We start from the raw sequence: 24,710 nt of genomic DNA on the forward strand, positions 1-24,710 counted from the left end.
ATGTGACCGCTCTACTATTTACTCTTTACTTGGATTGACAATTTTTCCCCTGTAGCTTTTTTTTTTTTGACAGTCAATGATATTTTCTTTAACGTGAAATGGAGACATACTTAGGTTTAACATGTCGGTGGTCAATGAATAGTAAACTAACAAAAAGTTATTACTTGCCTCTTAGAGAATTCACAAGTTTCTATTTCTATAGACCGGCAAATTATAAATTTTGCTAACAGTAAAAGTTTTCACAAATTTAAATGTTAGATTGATTGGTAGGGAAAGACACTTTCCTTCTTTGAAACAATCAAAGATGGACAAGCAGATTATACATTTTGCTGGCATGTAAGAAGCTTTTTCAAAATTTGAATGTGATTAGTTGACTGGGTAAAGTTATATGGATGACACTGAAATTCCAAATGTTAGATTCTCGGTTTCTTTTACATTGATTTTGCACATTCACGATGTTTTAATTGTAGACAGATGCGAAAAATGGGCTTCTCAAAAAGGAGATTGTATGTCTATATTCTTTGTCGATGCAATTGTCGATAATTTATTTCATCTGTTGTGGATGGATCGCTTACCGGATGAGTTCCTTCTTATATATTCCACACACCTAATAGGAGCTAATCTATTGCTCTTGATGGATGCAAATACTGAGATTAGGGGTATTTATCGGAAAGTGAGCTCAAATATGAGTAATTTAATTATTTGATGTAATTTGCACGATTACCCTTCAAAGGCACTGGTCTTTAATTTTTGCACCTCAAACTGTTGGTCTTTAATTTTTGCCCTTCGCCTAATACTCTGAGGTTATGGGTTCGAACTCCGGCTCAGTAAAAAAAACAAAAGAATTTCGCAAGGCAGAAGTTTGTAGCAAAATTAGACCTATTCGGGCAAAAGTTAATTAGGCCTGAAGGCAAATTTTTACACAAAATTAGGCCTTAAGGCAAACTTCGGCCTTAAGTCCTAACTTTTGCCCAAAATTAGGCCTATTTGGACAAAAGTTAGGCCTTAAGGCAAACTTTTGCCCTAACTCTGCCTTATAAGGTGCAAACTCTACCTTAAGGTAGAATTTGAATCCAAAATTCTGCTTGGCGAATCCAAAACTCTGCGTTACAATTTTTTTAATTTTTTTTTAACTAAGCGGGAGTTCGAAGCCGGAACCCATGAATTTTTAGGCAAAGGACAAAAATTAAAGACCAACAAATTGAGGGGCACAAATTAAAGACCAGTGACTTTGAAGGACATTCCGCGCAAAAAAATTATTTTGTATATCAACTACATCCATCAATTGCTCATACACTAATAGAAAACATTCTTAAAATTTTGAAAACTTGACAACTGGTATCGGATGAGCCTCTTTCCTCTAGTTCTTATTTAAATATTTGGCACTTATCCTATTTAAATATCAAAGGCTCAAATTTACTTACTCGAACAACAGTTTTAATCACAGTTAACAAGTTCTAGTAACCCATTAATCTTGAAAAGTTTGGTAAAAGGATAATCTTTATCTCACAAGATTTTGGCAATCATTAAAAAAGCGTCCGTATATACTTTGAATGATCATGGAATTCATTAAGGGTGTACATATGTGGGTTAATTCGGGTTTTTTCGATTATCAATCTATACAATTGTGTCGGAATTTTAAATCTATAAATCAAACCAAATCAAAAAAAGTTGGATTTTTCAATTTTGAATTTATGGGTTTTCTAGATTTTTTTGGGAAAAAATCTATTGTGTGTTGGTAAAAACTAATCCACATTTGACCAATATTTGGGCTTAATACCACGTCGTCAAGGCGGCCCCAATTAATGCCAAAAAATGGCCGGCCGGCCCAAAAATAATGCCAAATGGGTGGTGGCGTAACAGCCGTGGCGCTTAAAAAAAAAAAAGACTTTTAGTTACTCTTCATGTTATTAATCGAAGTTTTTTAGTGGCAATTAAAAAAGTCGCCACTAAAGGTTAAATATCTCAAAACATGTATAATATGTGTATATTTAGTAAGAAATATCCCAAAATATGTATAATATGTGTATATTTAGTAAGTATATACAAGAATGATACATTTTTATATACATATGTTGGAATTATATACACTTTATATACAAGAATGATACAATTTGTTTATATACATATGCTGGAATTAATTATATACTTTATATACAAGAATGATGCAGTTTATATACATATACTGAAATTAATTATACACTTTATATATAAGAATGATACAGTTTATATACATATGCTGGAATTAATCATACATTAATTATACATAAATTATACGTTAATTATACATTTATTATACACATATTATACAATCATGATATGATATTTTTTTTTTCATATACAATAGTGATACATATTATATACCACAATGATACGGTTTCTATGATGCATTTTTTATACGTATGATACACTTTCTATACAAGACTGATACAGTTTACATATACATGTTGGAATTATATATACACTTTCTATACAAAAATGATACATATTATATACAAAAGTGATTAATTTTCTATTTTATACACATTTTATACACAAATGATACATATTATATACAAAAATGATACATTACAAATACGGTTTTCTATACATTACGATACATATTTTTATACACAAATGATACATATTATATACAAAAATCGCCTTAGAGTTTTTTGGGACATTTCTTACTAAATATACACATATTATACATCTTTTGGGATGTTTAACCTTTAGTGACGACTTTTTAATTGCCACTAAAAAGCCTGATTTTTCTGTAGCAGCCCTTTAGTGGCGACGTTTAGTCGCCACAAAAAGTCTTTTTTTTTTTTTTTAAAGCTCCTAGGCTTATAGTGGCGACTTTTTAAATCTTTTGCACAAAAGACTTGATGCAGATTTTGGCTAACGGATGAAAATAGTTTATGGGCTAATTTTTGGGTTTGAGAATAGATGGGCCAGCGTGTGGGATTATTTATGGCCTAGTGGCCATTTGTGTCCTTTCCCCATTGTTTTGGGTTCTTTCCCGGTATAGTCTTCGTAGCACAAAACATACTTTTGTTTTTGCTCGGATTGCCCTTTATTTGGGGTGGTCTTTAATTTTTGCCCTTCAAATTGGTGGTCTTTAAATTTTACCCCTCGCCTAACACCCCAAGGTTGTGGGTTCGAACCCCAGCTCAGTTAAAAAAAAAAAAAAGGATTCGCAAGGATTTGGGCAGACTTTGCAAAATTCTGCCTTGCCCAACAAATTCTGCCTTAAGGCAGAATTTGGGCTGCACAGGCAGAATTTCTGCCCATGCAAATTCTGCCTGAAGGTAGAATTTCTGCCTTAAGGCAGAATTTGCATGGGCAGAAATTCTGCCTGTGCTACCACCATTTTGAGGGGTAAAAATTAAAGACCACCCCCAGTGAAGGGCAATCCTGCAAATTGCCCCAAGACATATAACTTGGGCTTCAATTTATTTTTTTTAGTTCTAGTAAGATATATAACTATATAAGGTGTTCCCAATAAACTAACACAAACTAATGTGAGATAAGCTATGACATTGTCCTAAAATGTCATAGTCCTAAAATATTTAACAATAAAGATAATGAAATCACATAAAATAAATATTTCTAGTTAATAAGCCATAATGAAATGAACATAATCTAAAAGTACTAAGTATGACTAATAAGTATTATTAATTACATGACTAAATATTAAAGAAAATATAAAACTAAGTTATGCATTTTCACTATCTAAAGCAATGCAAACTAAGAAATAGACATCCAACAATATTGTCATTTCTAGTGTTGAGTTTGAATTTCTTTTTGTTGGCACTAGTATTGGTTTGCTTTTGGTTTAAGCTTTATTTGAGTCACAAACATTTGTGAGCTATAAAACTTATTAGAGCATTCAAAATATCTAAGTCCAAGCTAAAAATAATAAGTTAGAAGACAAAAATTATGAAAGTTTAAAAAATCTAACATGACATTATAACAAATATCTTTGTGTAGAAAATATTTTTAAAACTTGTATACATATAATGTCGGGTTGTGGTCTGGTTTCAATTTGACCTTTTTTAGTTAAAACCAAACCAAATCAAATCAAGTCGAACAATAATTTTTTTTTTCCGAGTTTGACTTGAATTATCAATTTTGGCTTGTAGAATATGTGAATTTACGTCATAAATATCACACCACGTGTTTAGCTGTTGATACTAAAAGTATGGTAATACAGACATATTAATCATGGTTAAAAGTTACAACTAGTGTTTAGTTAAATAAATATGGACCTTTAATATTTCAATATAACACGTATCATATGATCAGTAACTTTCTAATTCCTTAACAAGAGTATGTGGATTTACTTCAACAGTAAATCATATCACACCACTTTGGCTTGTGTCATCAGCTAATTAAAGATTGTGAAAGCATGACAAAGGAATCAGTGGAGAAATTTCTGGGATGGGAGGAAATTTAGAAAAAGAAAAAAAATTAATGGAGATGAGGGGGGTGGATGTCACAATATCAAAATGCAATCATAACAACAGAGCTAGATATGTGATCTTGAATATTCTGATCCACCAACTCATAAGGTGATGCATTAATACCTAAATAAATGTAATAGTAGCCAATTCTAGAAGTGGGGTCACCCCACAATAACAAGGCTATGGCTTTAAGTTTATGATCAGTCTCCCCCAGCAATATATGCAAATCACAAGTTACTTGTTTCTATGTTTTCCAGAAAATAAATTCCAAGGCCCCATTTCAACTCCCTTTTGTTCATATGCAATTGGACTGATTGAAATACAGCAATGGCCTACACCTATTCACAGGATATGGCAAACTCTCTGTCCCAGTTTTCATTCATGCACTTCACTTTGTTGTTGGCCCTTTCTCATTGAACTCCATAGAGCACTCATTGCTCTCTTTGGATTTAACTCACATATACTTACAGTGCAAAAAATTTGTCGCTATCAATCTAATTTAACTTGGTTATAGTAGATTGTCTGTCTTACTTTGCAGATAACTAATTTTACTTACCATGAATAATTATTCGTAGTTATCTTTTAGCTAATCTGCTAGTGTAAAAATAAATTTACATACTTAGAAGTTAAATTTACTCTCTTTTGGAAAGTGGGTAGGGTTAGAAGAATTTTATGTAATCACAATTTGAAGCATAACCCCTCCAAAAGAAATCATATGGCGCAAGGAGAATCCAAAGTCGGAGTTTGTTGTTTAATTATATTCACCATAAATAAGGGACCACTTACGACCAATCATATCATCAACCAACTTCGTTGTGATTATCTTCTAGTATTCTTTAATTCTAATGTAAGTAAACAATGTTTCCTCAGATTTGTAAGCTAGGACCTAATCAAACTGGATTCCATGTTTTACCACAATTATAGCAGCTACACGAATATTTTCACATGCCTGCAAATGCAAAATTATTCATACAACACCTCGAATCTTGGATAGGTTGAAAATTTTGACTCAATCTTATACAGTAGTCTACAACTGATATGATACAATATACAGATTTTGGGTTAAAACAAAACAGACCCCTCACAGATCTTTAAAGGAGTTTCCATCTAACAATCCTTCAAATCATATCTATTAATTAAAGCAAATAAAAAAACTTAGAAAGAAAAACCAAGAAAAGAAAAACTGGAAGTCAAATAGCCATTCCTGAGTCTAATTACTTGAACGCTTCAGGTTCAAGAAGTTGTTGAAGTTGGTACACTCAAATAAGGCCTTAGCATTCATTTCCCTTTCAAACCTCCAAATATAGTTTAACCCAACTAACAGCTCTGTTATGGCAGCTTCAGTCTTATCCTGATTTGCAAAATATAAAGTCTGCAGCAAGAGGACATTGGTTTTTGGAATTAAATTTTGTTGTTCAAAACTCCTTTCACTTTGCCATTTGATCATATTATGTGCCAAAGGTGACAACCATCCTAAAATCTTCTGCAAAGCATCTTTCCATTCACCAGCAAGACCTGGATCACTAGCTGAAAACCCAACTCCTTTTAGTCTTGATCTTAATGATGATCTTACACTATTTGGCAACATGGAATATAAATCATCTCTAGCATCAACACCAACTAGTTGTGGTGATCTTATCATTTTTTCCATAACAATGATCAAATTAGCATAATGCAAAGCAAGTGCAGCCGCACCTAAAGTACTCGAAGGCGGTTTAAGTACCTTAGTATTGGACTCGAAAAACTCATGATCCGAAACCTTAGGGGGATTCACCAATGGCCCGGACACGAAATTGCATGTGTTATGGTTTTCTGAAGGATAAACTGTAGCAGAAGCAGAAAGACTACGTGGAAGAGAATTTGGATATCCATGATTAATACCAAAAACAAGTTTGATCCTTGCTAGAGTAGTGAAAATGGATCGAGCAAGTAATGATGTAACAGTATCAAAACTACGACACCATAAAGATCTTTCCTTCAGATACTTAACTTCTTGTTTCTGCCACAGAAACTTCTGTCTCAGTTCAATTATCTTCTGTTCTTTGATTGATGAAATGTCAGAATCCTTGAACTGTGAATTCGAATTCGAAGCTTTCTTTAAACTATTTTCAAGAACTGAAAGCTCATCCATTTGTCGATGAAGAAGGGCAGTGGTTGTAACATACTGATCCATTTTCTTGATTTTGGACTCCATATCTTTCAAGCTAAGAACCCAATTGTAAGGATCACGACCAGTGTTTGCAAATTCATTAAAGAAGCGATCAAAGCTTCTTAGATGTGAATCTTCACATCTTTTACTGATTCTTGATAAAGATTTTGCAACCATTCTTAGATTCTCCACAATCTCCGCACAGGCAAGGCCAAGAAGGAAAGCGTCATCGTTTGAGACGATTTTACGCACTCCTTCTAGGCAGATTGACTCATTGCGAATTCGGATCATGTTCTTGTCCGACAAAAATTGCCATAAATGGAGGAGTTTTGACATGAGTCCAGAGATCTCGAAAGCTAAAACTCCAACGTTGGATTTCTTGATCGTTGCCGGCTTTCCACGTGGTACAGTACTGGCTCTTACTGTATCAAGTCTGTGAGCTATCGTCTTTCTCACCTTAATTAACCATGTTTCAAGTGCCATGACTGATATACTAGTAATTAGTTTATATGTATTTTTGAGAAATGAAGATATTTATTAGAATTGTTGTTTGTGGTAAGAGAAGATTGATGAGGTTAATGAGAAAGAGTTGGGAGAAAAACAAAGAGACAGAGAAGATGAGTTGATTTAAAGTTGGAAATAATTGGAGAATGGAGCTGCAGAGAAGAAGATAAAAGCAAGTGCTCGAGGCTCGTGGGATGTTGAGACCATTAGGAATAGTCTAACAAGAAAAAATCAGAGATATAATATACTAACTGTGAATATACTTTGTATTTGTGACCTGTGGGAGGGGATATAATATGATATTGAAAACTATATACTGCAAACTCCCACATTCAATGACAGAGCGTGGTATAAATTACTAAGCAAAAGGGTAATTTGTCTCTTTCAAGTTGATGTCTACTTGCTATCAGATGGGAGTAGTATTGATTACTCTTTCTTTCTAAATATAATGTGATCTACTTTCGGTATGTAAATTCAGAGTTTAATTTCTTAAACTTTTTGAAATAAATTCCATATATCTAAACTTATATAAAAAGTACTCCGCACTTTCATTTCATATGACAATATTTGATTGTAAACCAAGTTTAAAAGAAAAGATTTGTTTCTGACACATATCAAAGGTAACTTTAAAACTTAACAGTAGTAAAAAGAAATGTGATTGTTCTTAGAGAGACTAAAAAGGAAAAAGAATGTGTAATAGAAAATACTCGTGCCCTTTCAATTTATGTGACAAACTTTGCATAGGTACGAACTTTAAAAAAAAAAAAAATGAAGACTATGAAACTTATGATTTTGAACTGTCATGACATTTGTGCGCCGGTAAAAAACTAATTGTTAAGAGTAGAATGGGCAGAGAACAATATCCATAATTCACGAATTTACATTTTAAAATATGTTTTAGAATTTTTTTATTATTTAGAGAGAAAATCGTTTTTTTCCTAGAAAAAAGGTTGGAGTATCAAATATATACTTGAACGAGAGTAACCAAACTGTTTCATTTCATTTAAAATTTTCAATTTGAACTTCAACTTTCGAGATAATGTTTCTAATTAACCATAGTGGGGAAAAGGTAACCTTTTTTCCAGTGTGTTTCGATAGAACACGAACATAAGTACTTTTTTCCACTGAGCAATGTTTCTTCTAACAATTAGTTGGATGCATCATTTCTAAATTTTACTTTTCTGTAGACATTCTTCTTCTAAGGGGTCAGACTCAGACATCTTCTCTTATTTTCATTTCTTTCCTTTTCCTTTTTTCTTTATTTGTCGGGTTTAATTGCACTGGTAAATGATTGTGAAGGACATTCACTGAGCCCACTCAGCTCTATTTTTATTTTTTGCCACAATTTCTGTTTTCAAAAGTCAAGGAGTAGTTAGGTCTTTAATGTTTTTTTTCTCTTTTAGAGCTTTCTGCAAGGTCCCTATTATTCTCGACTCTCATACTTTAACCATATATATCAGCTTGCGCTCAAGATGAAAATCATAGTATATTTACACACTATTTGGGAGATAAATCAAGAATTATCAAGAAAGAGAAAATTTTACATTATGCTAGAAATATCTAGGCACTTTCAGGCATTAAACTTGTTCTTCTTATTTTTTGGGTGTTACATGCTGACCTTTTCTATTTAGACAAGGCCTTGTTAACATATGTAAATATTAGATTTTTGGATCTTAAAGATTAGGCAATGAATCACGGTACGTTTTAGGTCGCGATGGAAAAGAATTTTTTCCAAAACAATTCCCTACCCTTCAAATCAGATGAGAAGAAGGATACATTTTGTAACAACTAGTCAATTTATATAAAATATGTTATCTTCAGCAAAAATAAATACATAATTTGACGGATCTCATGGATTCAAGAATTGGCAAATTTAACAGCAATGATCTGATAACGGTGATCAACATTCATCATCTTCGACCAATGTTTTCTATTTTAACTAATTCTCATGTATATTTAAGTTGCAAAAGACATATTTCCTTTCGTGCACGAGCGCCTTTACGTTTGACCAAAAAGATGGCAAATACAATTTATTAATATGTCATTGCCAAATTGTCAAGTGGTGATGAACAACTGGAGAGTGTGCTGTTGAGATAAATGGGAACATATATTATTGATCCACAACATGTATAAGAAACAGCAGCATGCATTAGATTCTGGAAAATAATACCCTAATCAATTATCAATTATCAATGCTGATGAAAATACGCTAGCTTACATTTTTAAAGAAAAAACTTTTATAACAGAATTTAAGTTCTGTCTACTAACAATATGAGAAGTATTTATATAATTTTGTCAATTATATAAGGTGATTATAGATAAACTTTCATAACAAGCATTACTTGATAACCATATAATAATAATTTACTTGTTATCATATGTAAAAAATTCATCGACAGTGTAAAATTAAACACTTCTATAATATCAGTATAAATATTTTAAGTCCTTTATATTATAAGGGAATAGACTATTTGCCTTCGCCCGTTCGGACACTCATTCACATGACATATGGTTAAAAATTACCAATAGTACAAAAAAGAATTATAATGTTCGTATATATAATTTAAATTCTTTATATCATAAGCAGTGGGCCAGTGGCATATCTAACACAAGCTACGGGTTCACATGAACCCAGTATAAACTTTTACTTTCAATCTATATATGTGTTACAAAATTTACTAGATATTTATAAATATTTGATTGTGAATACAATTATTATTCTATATTAATTTTGAGACCGTTATAAGAACTTATAAACTTCAAATTTTGAATTCGCCCCTGAAACGATTCTTTAGCTAATTTGGACACTCATTCACATCACATAGGGTGAGAGACCGGTGGGGTACGTGGGTTGGGGAAATAGAGGTTGTTCGGTTGATAAAATAGAACAAATGGAATTATGCAGTTCCGTTTTAATCTAAAGTGGAACTTATTTTAATTAGTTTAATGATGGATATCAGTCTGGACTTGTGGTGGAAAAGCTGATGGGATTAATTAAATTATTTGCGTTTTGAGTTTTTGCCTACCCTTTGAAAAGCAGTAAACAAGATCCTTGCTTTCTTTGTCGGTTAATTGATCCTTACATTTCTGTCTTGATCTGAGGAACGTACATCTGAATAAAAGAGTTATTTTCTGATCTTGTATAATGTAAAATATACAAGCATATATAGCACAGTGATCTATTCAACTCATTCTATTCTGGAAGTAAACATAATTTTGTACTGGAGTATGAAGGTAGAAGGAAGGTGGGGGTTAAAATCAGATGGAGTTTTAACTTTTAACATTGTGCGTAAAAGAATTGTTTATATTACTTATCATATAACTTAAATGTTACTTATTGGTAACAGGTTGTAAAAGTAAAATTAGTATAACTTGTAAAATAAATTAAAGGAGTTGGTTACATGTTATAACAGAGAAAGATCTACATAGTAATTTATGGGTTCACGTAAACCTAATAATTTTTATCCAGATTCTATATATGTATTAAAAAAATTACCAATATCTATAAATATAATATTTAACTGAACTCAGGGATGTCAATTCACACCTTTCATTGAATAAATACACTGGTTAGATAAGTAACTTTTTTTATATTTTAATCCCCTTAGTGAATGCTCTAACTACGCTACTGCTTGAGATCCTTATAGAAACACATAAACTCCAAATCTTGAATCCACCTCTGACTATAACAACTTAAAATATACTTTGTGGTATAAAGTATATTTACAGTGCATATAGGTTAAATCCAATGAGATAAATATAGCTAGGGATGTGGAGAAAGCCCTGAGGCAGCGGGATATGTAGTAGAAGAATAAGAATAATAGTTATAAGGAGGAAGATGTACGTACGTACAGCTAGGGAGAAATGTTGGAAAAGGAAGCCATCCTTTGCTTCAAACTTAGGGTTTAGATATATTACAAATTACAACTAGCAACTGCAAGGAACGAGACATTTGTCGATGGTGAACGGTTAATGTTTCAAGGTTTACCATCTCACGACAGTTAGTCAAACTTGCTATTTCGTTGCTCTACAAAATTTTATTATTCTTCTCCGCAATTCATGTTTTAGTCAAATGGTGCGTATATATATAACAATTATATTATAAGTACGTTAATTGTAGGAAAATATGCCATGTTAGCTTCACCGTACTTTCAGAAAATATTTCTTTTCTTGCTTTTCATGTTGCCCTATAGATACGTGAAATTAATAAGACAGATGATGTAGATTAAAGATAGCAAATAAGACCAAAATTGGAAGCAAAACTTAGAACAATCATTGAAGTACAAACACCCTAGTTAATTAAGCTAACAATTAGAATTAAACATATAGGAAATTCTCAAGTGGATGGTAATCCCTTGAATTACTCTTGAATCAACATAAGAGAATTCTCTAATCTATAAAGTTCAACATCCATCAAATTAAAGTAGATAGCTCCCCTAACAATTTTAGGAAAGTAACCAATTTTTACTAGATTAATTACTAAATAAGAAAGACTAAAATGTCCTTAAGTAGGCCTAAAAATAGTAATTGAGCCGTAATAAATGAAGTTTTCCCTAACAGGTGTTGTTGGGTGATTTACAAAAATGGTCCTGGAGGTGGGTGATCTTTGTTGAAGATAAGGATCCTGATATACAAGATATATTAGGATATACATGAAGATACCGGATATGTATTGTATGCAGTTGGTTATCCGACTGCTTGAGTCTCATGTGTATTCAATCTCTTGTGCTTAGTTATTTATGATAAGTCTTAGACTAGTATAGTTAAGCTTTAATAGAACTCTCTTGTATATCACTTATAGTAGGCTAAGGTCTCTTGTATTTACTCCTATAAAAGGAGATGTTGTACACGACTATATCATCATCAATAACAAATCTTTTCCCTTTGATTTGGCTTAAGAATTCTACATGCTATCAGAGCATTAGAACTCTTCTTGTTGTTTTAGTTGTAACAATCTTGAAACTACACTTTCCTATCCACTCTCAATGGCTCCAAACACACCTATTGCTAATACTCTCTCAACTTCATCACTACACCACCTTATTGCTTCATGTTCCATCAAACTTAAACCAACAAATTACTTGATCTAGAGAACACAGACGTGGAAACTTATTCAAGTAATGAGGTTGACATACCACATCAAGGAAGAGGCAAGAGTACCATCATCTGAGAAAGGAACAGGAAAAACTGCTGAAACTGACTTTGAGGGAACTGCAGACAGCAGTAGTAAGGAAGATTGGGAAGAGAAAGATGTTCTTCTCAGGAGTTGGATTTCAGGAACTCTAACAGAAGAGAGTATGTACCTGATAGTAGGATGCACTAGTGCTAAAGAGATGTGGGAATGTTTGGAGGAAGCCTACCTTCAAGCAACCAAAGATAAGGAGTTTCAACTTAAACAACAGCTGCAAAATGTTAAGTTGGGAACCAAAAAGATTGATGATTATATTAGGGAGTTCAAAGGCATATGTGATGGACTTGCAGCCATACACAAGCTTGTTGATGAAGACAGCAAAGTGGTCAACTTTGCTAGAGGTTTAGGTCTCAAATACAAGACCTTCAGAACTGTCATGTTAGGCAAGGCACCATATCCTACTCTAAACCAATTTGTTAATGCACTCAGAGGATTTGGCATGAGAGAGGACGAAAAAGAAGTGCCTCAGCAAAACTTTAACATGGCATTCTCTGCTCAAAGAGGTAGAGGAAGAGGAAACTACTCTCAAAGAGGCAGAGGAAACAACAACTTCAACTCAAAGGGAAGAGGTTTCAGGCCTGCTGGCCAAGGAAACAACAGTCAAAACAGTCAGAACAATTCAGGTGGAACTCAAAACAAAGGGAAAGATGCATCTGAGGCATGTCAAATTTGTGGTAGAAATAACCACACAGCTTTAAAGTGTTTCTACAGGTGGGATTATTCATACCAGGCAGCAGATGAGTTGCCACAAGCATTAAGTGTTGATTATTCCAATACCGATTCAATGTATATGGATTTAGGAGCAACTACTCATTTGACAAACAACTCAGGTATTTTTAACTTTGCCTTATAAGACAAACTTTTTTTTTGTCAACACATCCAATCTACCTTGATGATGTGAATTTGTATATGGACATTTGGTTGTAGCATAATACTTTTCCATGTAACTTTGGTATATATGCTTGAAAAATACATATATATGCTTCAAGGCAAAGTTTGCCCATAAGGCATAAGTATGCCCCCATCGGCATAAGTTTGGTAATCCTTAAGATTGTTTTTAATGTTTTATGCCGGAAAACTGAAGGAATTATCAAAGTTAGATATTATGTCAAGTCATGTAAGGCATAAGTAAAACACTAATTCTAAAGCGTATGCCGATGGGGCATAGCGAAATTTAAACTTTTGTGTTGCGAATTTTTTGTAGTTCGAACCACGAAACCTCATTTAGCGAAGGGCAAAATTTAAAGATTTCAAATGTGAAGGGCAAAATTGCAAAGGATAATTCATGGTTTCAACCGAATTATTAGATTTAATGGGGTATTCGCATTTGATGAGTGTCATTTTTTGCCTTATAAGGCAAAGTTTAAAAGGAGTATATGCCCTCCGCGTACTTTTAGTTATGTTTACTAAAAGGAAGGCTTATATGCATTGGAGGATAACAACTTTTTTGCCTTAATCCGATGCACACTCCCCTAGTCCCGCCTTGCGAAATTATTTTTTTATTTTATCGGAGCGGGGTTCGAACATAATTTCATGTATTAGGACATCTTTCTTTTTTGTTCAAAGATCTTTACAAATTTTGAGTAGAACATCATGACATTTTTAACGTTACAATAACGTGCCGTGTTAAAGTTCAAGATGACACCGTTCACAAGAAGAGTTGTAAAAACCTTTTGGCTTGAAATTTATAGATTCAAAAGGTTTGAAAAAACCTTTGTGTGTAAATCCAGCGTGGAGATGGCATAGATTTCATGTATTTAAAAGAGATGAGATCATAAATATTGATTAAATCTGAGATATTCAATTGTGGTGTTTGTCCATGTATGATACTATTTTGATTAAGACAAGATATTCATGGGTTTTTGATCCAATTTTAATTTCGATAAATACTTCAAAACACCTTAACATCAAACTTCTTCATTCATACATGATAAAATAGATGTATATCTCAAAATTTGCCATAACAAAAGGCAAACAAAACATAACATAGCCGAGACACTACCACCACTATTATCTATGGCAATTTGATTTTTCCATTGTTTCAATTGCCACTACCGGTACAAAACTTATGAACACAACAACAACACAAACAACAAAACAAAAAATGAAATTCATCCTACCCCTTTAGTCTTCCTTGTATGGGTCCATCAACCTCGTGTCAACACTAACCGAATTATTATCGACATCATTTCTTTCAAACCCGATAACCAATTCCATCTCTAAATCTCTAATTTTGTTAACCAATTTTGGGAGGATAAATTTTGATCTTGGATCAACTTCATCTCTCGTCCCTCCAAATAAAAAAGCATTTTTGAGCCCGAAAAAAGCAACTAGCATAATTTTACAAATTTAATTTTTCAATAAATCAAAAAAACGAGCAAGACCATACACCATAATATTTCTATGGGTTGTTTTTAGACCAAGAAGCGTTTTAACAAATTCCCGTGTGTTTCTCATAAATAATCACTGCCTTCGACCAAGGTCAATTTTTTCCATAACAAACCCTAAGAAATGAAAAATGACTAAATATGAGCCACTCAAGAAATTTAAAACAATAAATTTCACATTTTAAAGAGTAAATGCTAAACCCTAGCTAACGAACCTCTTTCCAACGATTGGAGCGATTAAGGTGTTGATTTTTAGTTTTCCATAACGATAAAAGGCGTGGAGTTTGCTTTTTTGACAAAAAAAATGGAGATTATTAAATGGGTGAGTCCAAAAACTTATCCTTGTGTATTTATAGGATACAACAGTTTGCATAAGGGCATAGGTGTTATCATCCTTCAACAAAAGAGTGTATGTTTCTAGGCATGCGCTTTGATGAGTCTCTTGTCCACTACCTTATGTGCACTTTAATACCGAAAAAAAATTCAGGGGGGTAATAGGTCCAACGCAAAGGTTAGGTGTGTAGTTGGCATTTTGGTCAAACGTTGGGGGGTATTTTGACTATTATCTCTTTCAACTCACTTAGCTACTTTTGAGTTTTTCTCTAAGTTACAGGTGCAAAATCCAGGAGAAATGCTACCTAGTGATCATGCTGATCATGATCTTGCCAATACTGATGCTGTCATTTCAGGGGAAGTATCCACAGATGGTGCAACTACTCAAAGATGATATGTTACCATTTACTATAGCTGATGATGATGAAGCAGCAACTAATCATGATCATGCATCAGATACAGAAGTCCTAGATGATCAGGTTTCAAGTAGTGACTCTGATAAACACATGGAGACAAATACATCACAAGACAATATTGTGTCTGTACATAATCCTCAAGGAATACAGCTGGAGGTGGACATCTCAAAATGGTTCAATCCTCTTAGTCATCAACAAGAAGCACCAGGTACTGATGCAGCTCATGTTCCACATCAAACCAATGCAGATCCAGATCCAACAGTAGAAGTTACAGGTCCTACAACCTCTGGTGAACAAGGACATCACATGATGACAAGATACAAGGCTAAGACTGCTCCCACAGCACATGTTTCTCTTACTGCTAGCAAAGTGGAGACATACAAAGAGCCAACAAACATTAAAGAAGCCTTGAAGAGTCCACACTGGCTTGCAGCAATGCAAGAGGAGATTAATGCTTTGTATAGTAACAAAACTTGGATACTGGTGCCAAAAACAACAGGAATGAACATAGTTGGCTCAAAATAGGTGTTCAAAACCAAGTTGAAGGCAGATGGAACCATAGACAGACACAAAGCAAAACTAGTTGCTAGAGGCTTTTCTTAGCTTGAAGGAATTGACTTTGAGGAAACTTTCAGTCCTATGATTAAAGCTACTACTATAAGAGTTGTATTGTCAGTTGCAATCAGCTTAAACTGGAAAATCAGACAGCTAGATGTCAAGAATGCATTCCTGCATGGTCACTTACAAGAAGAGGTGTTTATGAGCCAACCTCCAGGATTCACTGATCTCAGGTATCCAAATCATGTGTGTTCTCTAAAGAAAGCATTATATGGACTCAAACAAGCTCCTAGAGCTTGGTTTGACCGGTTTAGTTTGCATTTACTTCACCTAGGATTCATATGTAGCAAAGCAGATTCTTCCTTATTCACATTGCATTGCAAAAGAGGAACCATTTTACTTCTGTTATATGTGGATGACATCATAATAACAGGAAGTAATCATGAGCATGTCTCAGAGGTGATCACCACATTGGGCAAAGAATTTGCAATGAAGGACCTTGGATCACTTCATTTCTTGTTAGATACTGAAGTCAAGCAGTTCTCAGGAGGAATTCATTTGAGCCAAGGCAAGTATGCAGCTGAACTCCTGCATAAGACTGATATGACACTAGCAAAGGCAGTACATACACCTTTGGCTCAGAAACATGGCTTACAAGAAGCAACAGGCAGTCCTGTTGATGTCTCTTTGTACAGAAGCATTGTTGGGAGTTTACAGTACTTAACACTTACCAGGCCTGATATCACTCATGCAGTTAACTTGGCTAGCCAGTTTATGCAGAATCCAAATAATGAACACCTCCAAGGTGTAAAAAGAATCCTTAGATATGTCAAAGGAACTCTGCATCATCGACTCAGAATCATTTCACAATCTATTTGTAGGTTATATGGTTACTCAGATACAGACTGAGGAGGCTGTACAACAACTAGGAGATCAACTATAAGTTACAACATCTATCTTGGAGCAAACTGCATTTCTTGGGCATCCAAGAAACAATCGACAGTAGTAAGATCAAGTGCTGAAGCTGAATATAGAGCATTAGCATCTACTGCAACTGAGATGACATGGATCACCTACATTCTTCATGATATTGGAGTATATATCAGGAAAGTCCCTATATTGTACTGTGATAATTTAAGTGCTCTTTACATGACTGTTAATCCAGTACTGCATGCAAGAACTAAGCATGTTGAGATGGACTACCATTTTGTTAGAGAAAAGGTTGCTAACACGGTTTGTGACGTCCAAGGATCAGCTAGCTCATATACACACTAAGGCTTTGACCAAGCAGATGTTTATTGGTTTCAGAAGCAAGCTAGAAGTGACAGTTCCTCCACCCACTAGCTTGAGGGGAAGTGTTGAAGATAAGGATCCTGATATACAAGATATATCAGGATATACATAGGATATACATAAAGATACCGGATATGCATTGTATGCAGTTGGTTATCCGATTACTTGAGTCTCATGTGTATTCAATCTCTTGTACTTAGTTATTTATGATAAGTCTTAGACTAGTATAGTTCAACTTTAATAGAACTCTCTTGTATATCACTTATAGTAGGCTAAGGTCTCTTGTATTTACTCCTATAAAAGGGGATGCTGTACACGACTCTATCATCATCAATAACAAATCTTTTCCCTCTGATTTGGCTTAAGAATTCTACAATCTTGAGCTTTTGATCTCGTTTGCTCCTTGTGAGAAAACTTTTAAGTTCAATTTTTTTGACTTTTGACGTTGAAAGTTAGCCCACGGGCAAACAAGGGCTAAAATTTCAAGACCACCCATTTTCAAGGTCATTGGGTGTAATTTCCCAGGTGTTGCGTCATGCGTGCGGCTGTACTACATCATCATCCACAGTTGTATGCACGAGATTATACAACTTTATAAACTTCTCCTAAATCTCCTTAATGTTTCTATCTTCAATGCAAGAACTTATAAATCTCTTTACTTGTTTGTGACTTTGTGAATAGTGTTGAAGCTTGAAATGCCACCTTAATCAACATCAACATAACTCTCTAAAGGGATTTTCTTTTTCCGTATGGGACTTTTTTTTTTCTTTCATTTGATTCCAAGTCACGATTTTCTTTTTCCGTATGGGACACATATCATATGCTCTCATAAATAATCACATATGCCTTTCTTATTCTTATGTTTAGTCTTTCCTCTTTCATTATTGTTGGTCAGCCTATATTAGTAAAGATCCATCAAATGCAAGACAGACCCCATATGTAAAAGGAATTAATTAGACTATTTTGAATGTGCAATTTGAGATAATTTATTTCATATATATATGTATTTTACATGTTCAATGTAATTTAATCTGATGAAAAGAAAATGCAACATTATTTGTTTTAACATGTTATTCACCTTGTTTTCTAAGTATCAACTCATATTTATAGACGACAGTTTCCTTAGAAAAATATTTTAAATAATCTAATTGTGTGAATGTATTTTAATTTATTCGATTAGTGGTAACCTCATTTAAAGTGGAATAGCTGACTCCATCTCATGCAACAAAGTTATTGTACCTTACAACTTGTATTGGGATCCTGAACTGACAAAAGCAAACAATGATATGTTTTACAAATGCAAGCTAACCGTACACTTCAGTCAAACAAGTTGTATATTTCACAAAATATGTACCCCGATTATTCCATATGGATTAACATAAAACTTCAAACTTAATTAAAGATGTGAGAAACGCATGATTGCTTAGATGATACTCTGCAATTATATCAGCAATTTTAATCTTGTAAGATGGATAGAATTTTCCAGGTCAAAATGATTTGGTGGTTTCAATTCAAAATTTGTAGTTGTCCTAAAGTAGTATTTCTTTCATTCATCAGCAAATCTTTCTCAACGTATTTATTTACTCCATTTTTTTCCTTCTATCTTCGGATGATAGAATACGAATCAAACCGATATTCGAATTGAAATTAAAGCTTCATATTTAAAGAAGTTGACAATAAGGTCTTTTAATTAAGATTGACGACTTTGCCCCTATGTTAGAGGTGTTCCAAAATCGTATGTGATTGAATAAATAGCTCTATGGTCACTATTGATTCTGTGCCAAAGAGATGCCACACAGCTAATTAATCTTCAATGAAGAGAAAAGAAACATTTATATGATAATTCATGTGCGGAAAACACCATAAATATCTTGGGGGGAGAGGGGTGGGGAATATATAGGCAATCACTACTTAAAGTAGTCAATCAAAAATCATGGATTTTCTGTTCCAATAGTAAGAAACATTAAGGTGGAGATATCCAGTTTTCTCTAGTAGAGCATTATGTTAATTAACCAATGACCATCACCTCTCCTTTTTTCTCATTTGAGAATTTTAGTCAAACCTTGAATCAATTACTCTTATCTATGGTGGAGATACTGTTTACTTTTTAGAGATTGAAATGGGATCACATCATTTAACTTTTCTGGTTCACATACTAATTCAGACAGTACTTATTTAGAGAAAGAAAATAATAATCACAATGAGAATATTGTCTGCTAGAGCCTAGAAGCATTTGGTGTATGTGCAATTTGGCTTCTTAAAATGGGTCATTTTAATGTGATTAGTCAGATTACAGTACACTGGGAGACAATCATTGAGTTCATATGATAGTGTACGAAAATTTTGCCACAAAATTGTATGCTCTCAAATTCTAGAATGGTGAATGAGAAAGATACACGAACAATAATTATTGATTGTTCTGTTTGCAGTCAAACAATCGTGAATTATGATGGTTCAAGTGAATAGAGAAATACAAAATATGAAGTGTTTAGTTTTGAGATGGTGGAGAAAAGAAGCACAAGGGATGTTGACTTTCCCATGGGTATGGTCAATGCCTGGGATCTTAGACCACTTTTATTTTTCGAAAAAGGGCCAAATGTACGCCTGTACTATTAAAAATGGTTTAAATATACTCCTCGACATACTTTCGATCCAAATATATTCTTTCTGTTATACTTTCGGTCCAAATACACCTTTCTCTTATACTTTGGCACTGATTTACCCTTGCTTACCACATGTAATGCAGCAACAAACTACTAATGGATCTTATACACACATCTATCGAATGAAAATAAAATTAAATAACGCCTTGCCAAAATTATGTACGGGGAAATGCAAATAGCACCAAATTGTTGGAGGATATACAGTGATTATTTTGTCACATTAAGGACCTCCATTCTCAAATCCCACTCAAACATGTAGAGGGATAAAAAAAAATTCAAAGTTAATGGGTTTACATACCAAAGAAATTAGGCAATGCTTGATTCTAATTGATAGAATAGGCCTTAACCAAAATAGCTGACCTTTACGAAAAGAAACTTAAAGATTGAAATTTGAAAAGAAATTCATGTGATAAGGATTTGCATGTGAAATGTATTCAGAAGGGACATTGACTAAATTGTTCTTCCCTCTTTAGGTCCAAATAAAGTGAAGACAAAAGGGAGAAAGGCATGCGTAAAGGCATAAGCAACTTTTGACATTAATTAGGCGTGAGTCATATAGCAAGGCGCAAAATTTGCCTTAGCAGCATGCATTACTACGTACCTTTCATCTTGAATGGAATAGTGTAATAATAAGGTCTTTCTTTTCTCAAATCATACACTATTTAAAAAAATTTGAAATTAGCTACGACTTCGTCGCTAACTAAATAGCTCATAGCTAATAATTTTTTTTTGTTGATATAATCGATCTTTAATTCTAAATAGCTCATAGCTAATCTCTCGTTGTTAATTTTTTTTTTAGTTGATATAGTTTGAATTGTAATCTTTAAATGATTTTCAGTCTCTAAGTCAACCTAAAAATGTTAGCGGCCTCACACTCAAAGTTAATTTTGTTTTCAATGTGGATAAAATCAATTATTGGAACTTCTTTGTTAATTTCTAATTCTTTTAGTAGTGATAGTGTTACGAGTTTGAATTGTAATTGCTTCTTAGTCAATGATTTTTAGTTGTATTTTTTTCTAATTTTTTACGTGAAAGAAAAATGATTTTCGAACCCACGCTCAACTAAATTTAAAAAAAAATCGCAAGACAAGGTTTGTACCTAATGAGGTTAGAATTACACATTTTATCCGGGACCGCCAGATACTCATTACGCCTTATGGGCACACAAGTATGAGACCATAATTCATTTCATCAATCAATGTGGATAATTCATTTCATCAATCAATGTGGAACTTCTTTTTTGTTTCCTACTTGGTATCGGGGGCATACTTTAACGAAACTTTTATCTTCTTATCAAAGTTATGGACCCCCGCAGTACTTATGCCAAGTAATCCCAATTCAAGTTTTGGTAATTATAATTTTTCTATTCTATTGTTTGAATTCGAAACAAAAAGAAGTTCCACTTCTTTGTTGACTACGTTAAAAGAATAAAGAAGTCACCAATTGCTCTTTCCCTATTGTAAGGACCCAACATTTCACGATATGAAAAGTTGTTGTGACATCGTTTGCAGCAAATATGACAACAGCTGAAAATTTTGATTTAGTTTTATACTTAGGGAATCACTTGATGATATGCATATATATGTTATTTAATAAATAAACATGCTTATTCCAAAGCAACTCGTTGAGACTAACTCTAACAAAATATAGAAGATGGACTATAATTAATTTCATGGTATTATCCCCCAAAGAAACCTAATGCTCCTTTTCTTAGCTCTTCATTTATTTTGGTGTTTTTGCTGAATTTCACTGATTTTGAAAACACACGTACACACTTGTAAACTAATATTTATATACTAAGTTTTCCTAAAAGAACTCTCCCCTCTCCACGAACTGGATAATCTTGCTTCCCACACATATCCCTTAATAGGACAAAATTCAAGATCATTTTAGAGTCGAGAGTTCACTTCATGATGGGCTTTTTTTGGTAGTATTTGAAAGAGATATAACAACAATATCTAGTGGTTAGGGACTGTACACAATAATGTATTATGAATGGGACTCCAATTTGAAAAAAGAGGAAGAAACTAATCATGGGAGAGAGGCCACGAGCCATATGCTATCTATAGGTTCACTAATCTCCATCGCATTGTGTGGAACTTGTGTCTCACTTTTTCTAGACATTCCCAAAAGCCTTTGTCCCAAACTACATGAATGGATATTGGGTTCTCTTTATTTCTAGTTTTTTTTTTTTTTTTGGCTTTCAATGGAAATAATGGTGGAGTCATGGGTTTTTAACAAGTCTAATATGTCGAGGGGTTACTGTGGGCACTTAATGCTTCTTTATCGTTTGTGTAAGGTTAAGTAAAAATACGAATAAACTATACCACGAATAATCAGTTTATCAATTAGGTTTTTTTGAAAAATAAATTCACACCCGATATCCGATACCAAAGATTGAGGCTCCGACTAATCCTGATTCACACCGCGTGAGGCCCATTTAAGAGGAAGTGCTCCCTAACAAGATTTTTTCCATACCTAAACCCGAGAGCTTTAGTTAAGATAAAATTTACTTGTCATAACTATCTCTAAAACCTATTTATGAATAATAACTATCTTTTATTTTATTTATTTTTCCTAACAAAAATATTTTCTTAAATTACACATCATAACTAAAGGTTCTGTATTTCACAAGTTCCTTTTTAAATTGATTTTCTCTCACCTACCAAATCTATCTTCTCCCTCTCCTATCCTAGATCTCGTTTCCCCTTACCCCTCCCTCGCTCCTCCATCTCCACCACAATGCCGTCGTCAGCACCAAAAACAGCGGTACCCCAGATCTAGTGGGGTATCCACTCCAGGTACTTATCAAATGCCCTCCCTACGGGCTCATTTGGAGTATCAAAACTGGGAAGATATAAAACCCGTGCGAGGTGGCTTCTCGAATTAGGAATACCAAATTTGATGCCTTGAAAGAAGCAGCTAACAGCATACTCTAACCAAATCTCATCATGTGTTTCCTTGTAAGCCATATCACAATAGTTTCCCCAACCAATCCACCCCTTCGGCAGATTCTTGAAAAGGTTGATGGCATTTGAATAAGGAAGATTAGCCCCTTCACAATCATTAAGCTTCAGCAGAAAGTCTCCCTTTCAGTCTAAAGTGTATTGCGTATGAACGAAGTTGGAACACCGTCTTTCCGTCCCATTTCGGTCTAAAGTGTATTTTGTATTTTCGCCGGACATTCGACCGGATTTGACTATATTCTACATTTTTTTTTTAATTACATAGAGTGTATTTTTTGTATTTTAACCAGAGATCCGACCGGATTTAACTGTATTTTCTGTTTTTTAGTATACTTAAGAGTGTATTTTTTTGTATTCGCTTGTATTTCTATATTTCGAAGGAGAAAATGTGTATTTGAATAATCAAATACACTCGAATACAGTGTATTTCTTAAAAGGCTTTGAATGTATTCGTATTTTTTGGTTAAAAGGATTTTATATTTCGAATGTATTTTTTTTGCATAGGGTGTATGTTTTTGCATTCGCTTGTATTTTATTTCGGAGGAGAAATTGTGCATTTGAATAATCAAATACACCCGAATACACTGTATTTTTTAAAAGGATTTGAATGTATTCGTCTTTTTTTGGTGTAAATACAGTGGTATTTTATATTTCGCTTGTATTTTTTTTGCATAGGGTGTATGTTTTTGCATTCGCTTGTATTTCTGTATTTCGGAGGAGAAATTGTGCATTTGAATAATCAAATACACCCGAATACACTGTATTTTTTAAAAGGATTTGAATGTATTCATCTTTTTTTGATGTAAATACAGTGAATGTTCCAAATATAGAGCCTATTTTTACTCCACTTTATTTTCACGATTTTTGTATTTCAAAACAATGAAATACAACCGAAACCACATAAAAGGTAGATCCAAATATAGAACCTATTTTTACTCACTTTGTTTTCACGTTTTTTGTATGTTGCTTTATTTCAAAACAATGAAATACAACCGAAACCACATAAAAAGTAGCTACAATTTGTAATTTCCAAACTGTAGCTATATATTATTAGGAGTTTATAAAAGATAGTTGTTTATGTAAGTTTCCCGTAGTTAAGGGTGGAGAGATCCTATCCATTCCACCACAACTCTTATTGGTAGTTTATCTATTAGGGTAATAAACAATTACATACTATATCTTCTTTCTTTGCGCAAAACTATGAATATTTTCGGCCAGAACAAACTTACTAGGACCGCCGTAGCTCAAACATGGGACGAATCTTGCTCGGAGTCATCTATGAAGTATTTAGTAATGCGTCTACTAAGCCCACTCTTCTTCTCTTTTGAGGCCATGGCCACAAAGTCTCTTGTTTTTCTTCTTTAAGACTGGCCATTCAGTCCAAATGTTCACATCCATCATCACCATCCTGAGTACGGTGGATGGAATTATTCGTTATACATGTGCGACGCTGCAACCCAAATTTCGAACACTTCAAACAATCATTAGTTAAGAAGGGGTACAGAAAACAAAATAATCAATTTTGGAACTAAAGGTTGTGGTGAAATGATAAAGGTTCCTTCTTGCTTAAACATAGCTCTCGGATTTGAGTACTGAGCATGAAATCCTCTTTAGTGAGAAGCACTAACCCACACACCCACACCCCGCCGCCACATAGTGAGTTGTCTACGGTGCAAATTTGTATTAGTCCGACCACTGAATTACAAATACAGGATGCTTTAAGGAAAGAAGAAAAAATTATGGAATAGCAAGTGATGTTCTTAATGATTCAGGATATCCTATGTGATGGAGGAAAACATACAATA

At 33.7% G+C, this 24,710-nt stretch overlaps 1 protein-coding gene across 1 annotated transcript; it reads right to left on the reverse strand.

Moving 5' to 3' along the window:
* Positions 1–5,436: 5,436 nt before the first annotated feature.
* LOC132056651 (protein PSK SIMULATOR 1) lies at positions 5,437–7,386 on the reverse strand. Its single transcript, XM_059448933.1, has one exon. It carries the CDS (start codon positions 7,075–7,077, stop codon positions 5,656–5,658), a length of 1,422 nt encoding a protein of 473 aa, XP_059304916.1. The 5' UTR covers positions 7,078–7,386; the 3' UTR covers positions 5,437–5,655.
* Between the last annotated feature and the right edge of the window lie 17,324 nt (positions 7,387–24,710).

The sequence above is a fragment of the Lycium ferocissimum genome, chromosome 5 (assembly GCF_029784015.1).
Source record: "Lycium ferocissimum isolate CSIRO_LF1 chromosome 5, AGI_CSIRO_Lferr_CH_V1, whole genome shotgun sequence".
Classification (NCBI taxonomy): domain Eukaryota; kingdom Viridiplantae; phylum Streptophyta; class Magnoliopsida; order Solanales; family Solanaceae; genus Lycium; species Lycium ferocissimum.

Bases quoted from the DNA above. Each gene is read 5' to 3' on its own strand.
- LOC132056651 (XM_059448933.1), bottom strand. From the start codon at position 7,077: ATGGCACTTGAAACATGGTTAATTAAGGTGAGAAAGACGATAGCTCAC.